This window comes from Pundamilia nyererei, unplaced genomic scaffold (genome assembly GCF_000239375.1).
Source record: "Pundamilia nyererei isolate P.nyererei 1_Seehausen unplaced genomic scaffold, PunNye1.0 scaffold00105, whole genome shotgun sequence".
Classification (NCBI taxonomy): Eukaryota; Metazoa; Chordata; class Actinopteri; order Cichliformes; family Cichlidae; genus Pundamilia; species Pundamilia nyererei.
The window spans coordinates 2,044,663-2,046,008 of record NW_005187506.1 but is presented as its reverse complement, the minus strand read 5'-3'; the positions used below and the strand labels follow the sequence as shown (position 1 = coordinate 2,046,008).

The 1,346-nt window shown below is 49.7% G+C and overlaps 1 protein-coding gene across 1 annotated transcript in view; it reads right to left on the bottom strand.

Moving 5' to 3' along the window:
• LOC102206871 (protein VPRBP-like) overlaps positions 1-449 on the bottom strand; it is a 20,286-nt gene extending 19,837 nt beyond the window's left edge. The window contains exons 1-2 of the mRNA XM_005740912.1: positions 361-449; positions 117-222 (exon numbers count right to left, since the gene is read on the bottom strand). Coding sequence (XP_005740969.1) covers positions 117-222; positions 361-449 — 195 coding nt within the window. The remainder of the gene's footprint in view (positions 1-116; positions 223-360) is intronic.
• Between the last annotated feature and the right edge of the window lie 897 nt (positions 450-1,346).

Genomic DNA, 1,346 nt, shown 5'->3' with positions numbered 1-1,346 from the left:
AGCGGAGATGTTATATTTGCTACGATGCGTGTTGCTGGTCAAACCGCACTTTGAGCGCTGTAAGCACAGTCCAACCTGCTGCTGTCCGACCAACAACGGCAGGCTTTGTAACTCACCGGCCGCCGTCTCAGAGACGCTCTGCGCTGAGGCATGACGGGAGGCTTCTTCACACACAAACACAGCTGTGACAGCTGGAAACACCTGTGCACCAACAGGTGGCCTCTGCACGGATACCGGGCTCAGGGGTTAGAGGGTAAGCTCAGCCCGGCTAGCAGTTAGCAAACTCGGCTAACTCGCTCTAACTCGACTCCCATCTTTTTGTTTATTTTATTTTTGTCCGACTGCCCTCCCCCCCGTCACCCTGTCCCTCCCTCCGGGTCCCACCGCGGTGAGATAAGGCGCCAAGCCCCTCTGAGCGCACTGGAAGCGGCGCTGTGCGGCAGCCGCATGTCGGACACAGCTAGCTTCTCTGAGTTTCGCACGTCACTCACCTGAGGAGCAGCTTCCTCTGCGCTCCGCTCCCTCCTCGGTACAAACTCTCACAGCTCAGCCTCACAGCAGCAGCTCGAACCGCGCCGACACTCAACGTTTCACGAGAAAAAAAACTTTCACGTTTATTTTCAAACTTCTCCCGGCGGCCGCACGCGACGTCAACAGAACGAGTCGACGTTAGATGACGAAACACAGGCGACGCTCTCCCTGGGACTTGTAGTTCAAAATTCCTGTTCCACCAAAAGGACTATGCCACAGTGTTTCACGCCATCCCTGCGGGTGTTCTGACCCCTCTGCCGCTGGATCCTGCGGTTTCCTCTGTTGAACAGATCGGTGTCCCCGCCAAAAACAAGAAAGACAACCGTGATGGTGCTTACTGGAATAATTTATACCGAGACCTGGAGTGGAAGAAAAGTTGGACATTACCAACAAAGTAAAGGAAATATATTTGAAAGTCATTCGTCGTTTTTACCCCACCATAACTTTTCTTGTACGATGTTTAAAAAACACATTGATGTTAACTGTTCATGTCAGAAAGAGAGGACGTTTCTGGTCCTGCTTATGTACTAATCATTTCTTTTATCTATTTGACTGTTATGGAAATTATTGTTTGGCTTTTTTGATTACTCTGCAAATGGGGCTAACAAATTTTATTTGAAAATTTCATATACATCTTCAAAGGCCCAAGCCGGTTGGAGGTTTAGGCCTCCCTAATTTCCAGTACTATTATTGGGCCGCCAATATCAGGTGTTTGTTGTATTGGAGACACTACAATCTCAAACCGTCACCACCAGGTTGGGTTGCCATGGAGTCATATTCAAGTGGGAAAGTTCCCTACCTGTGACTAGGTTCAT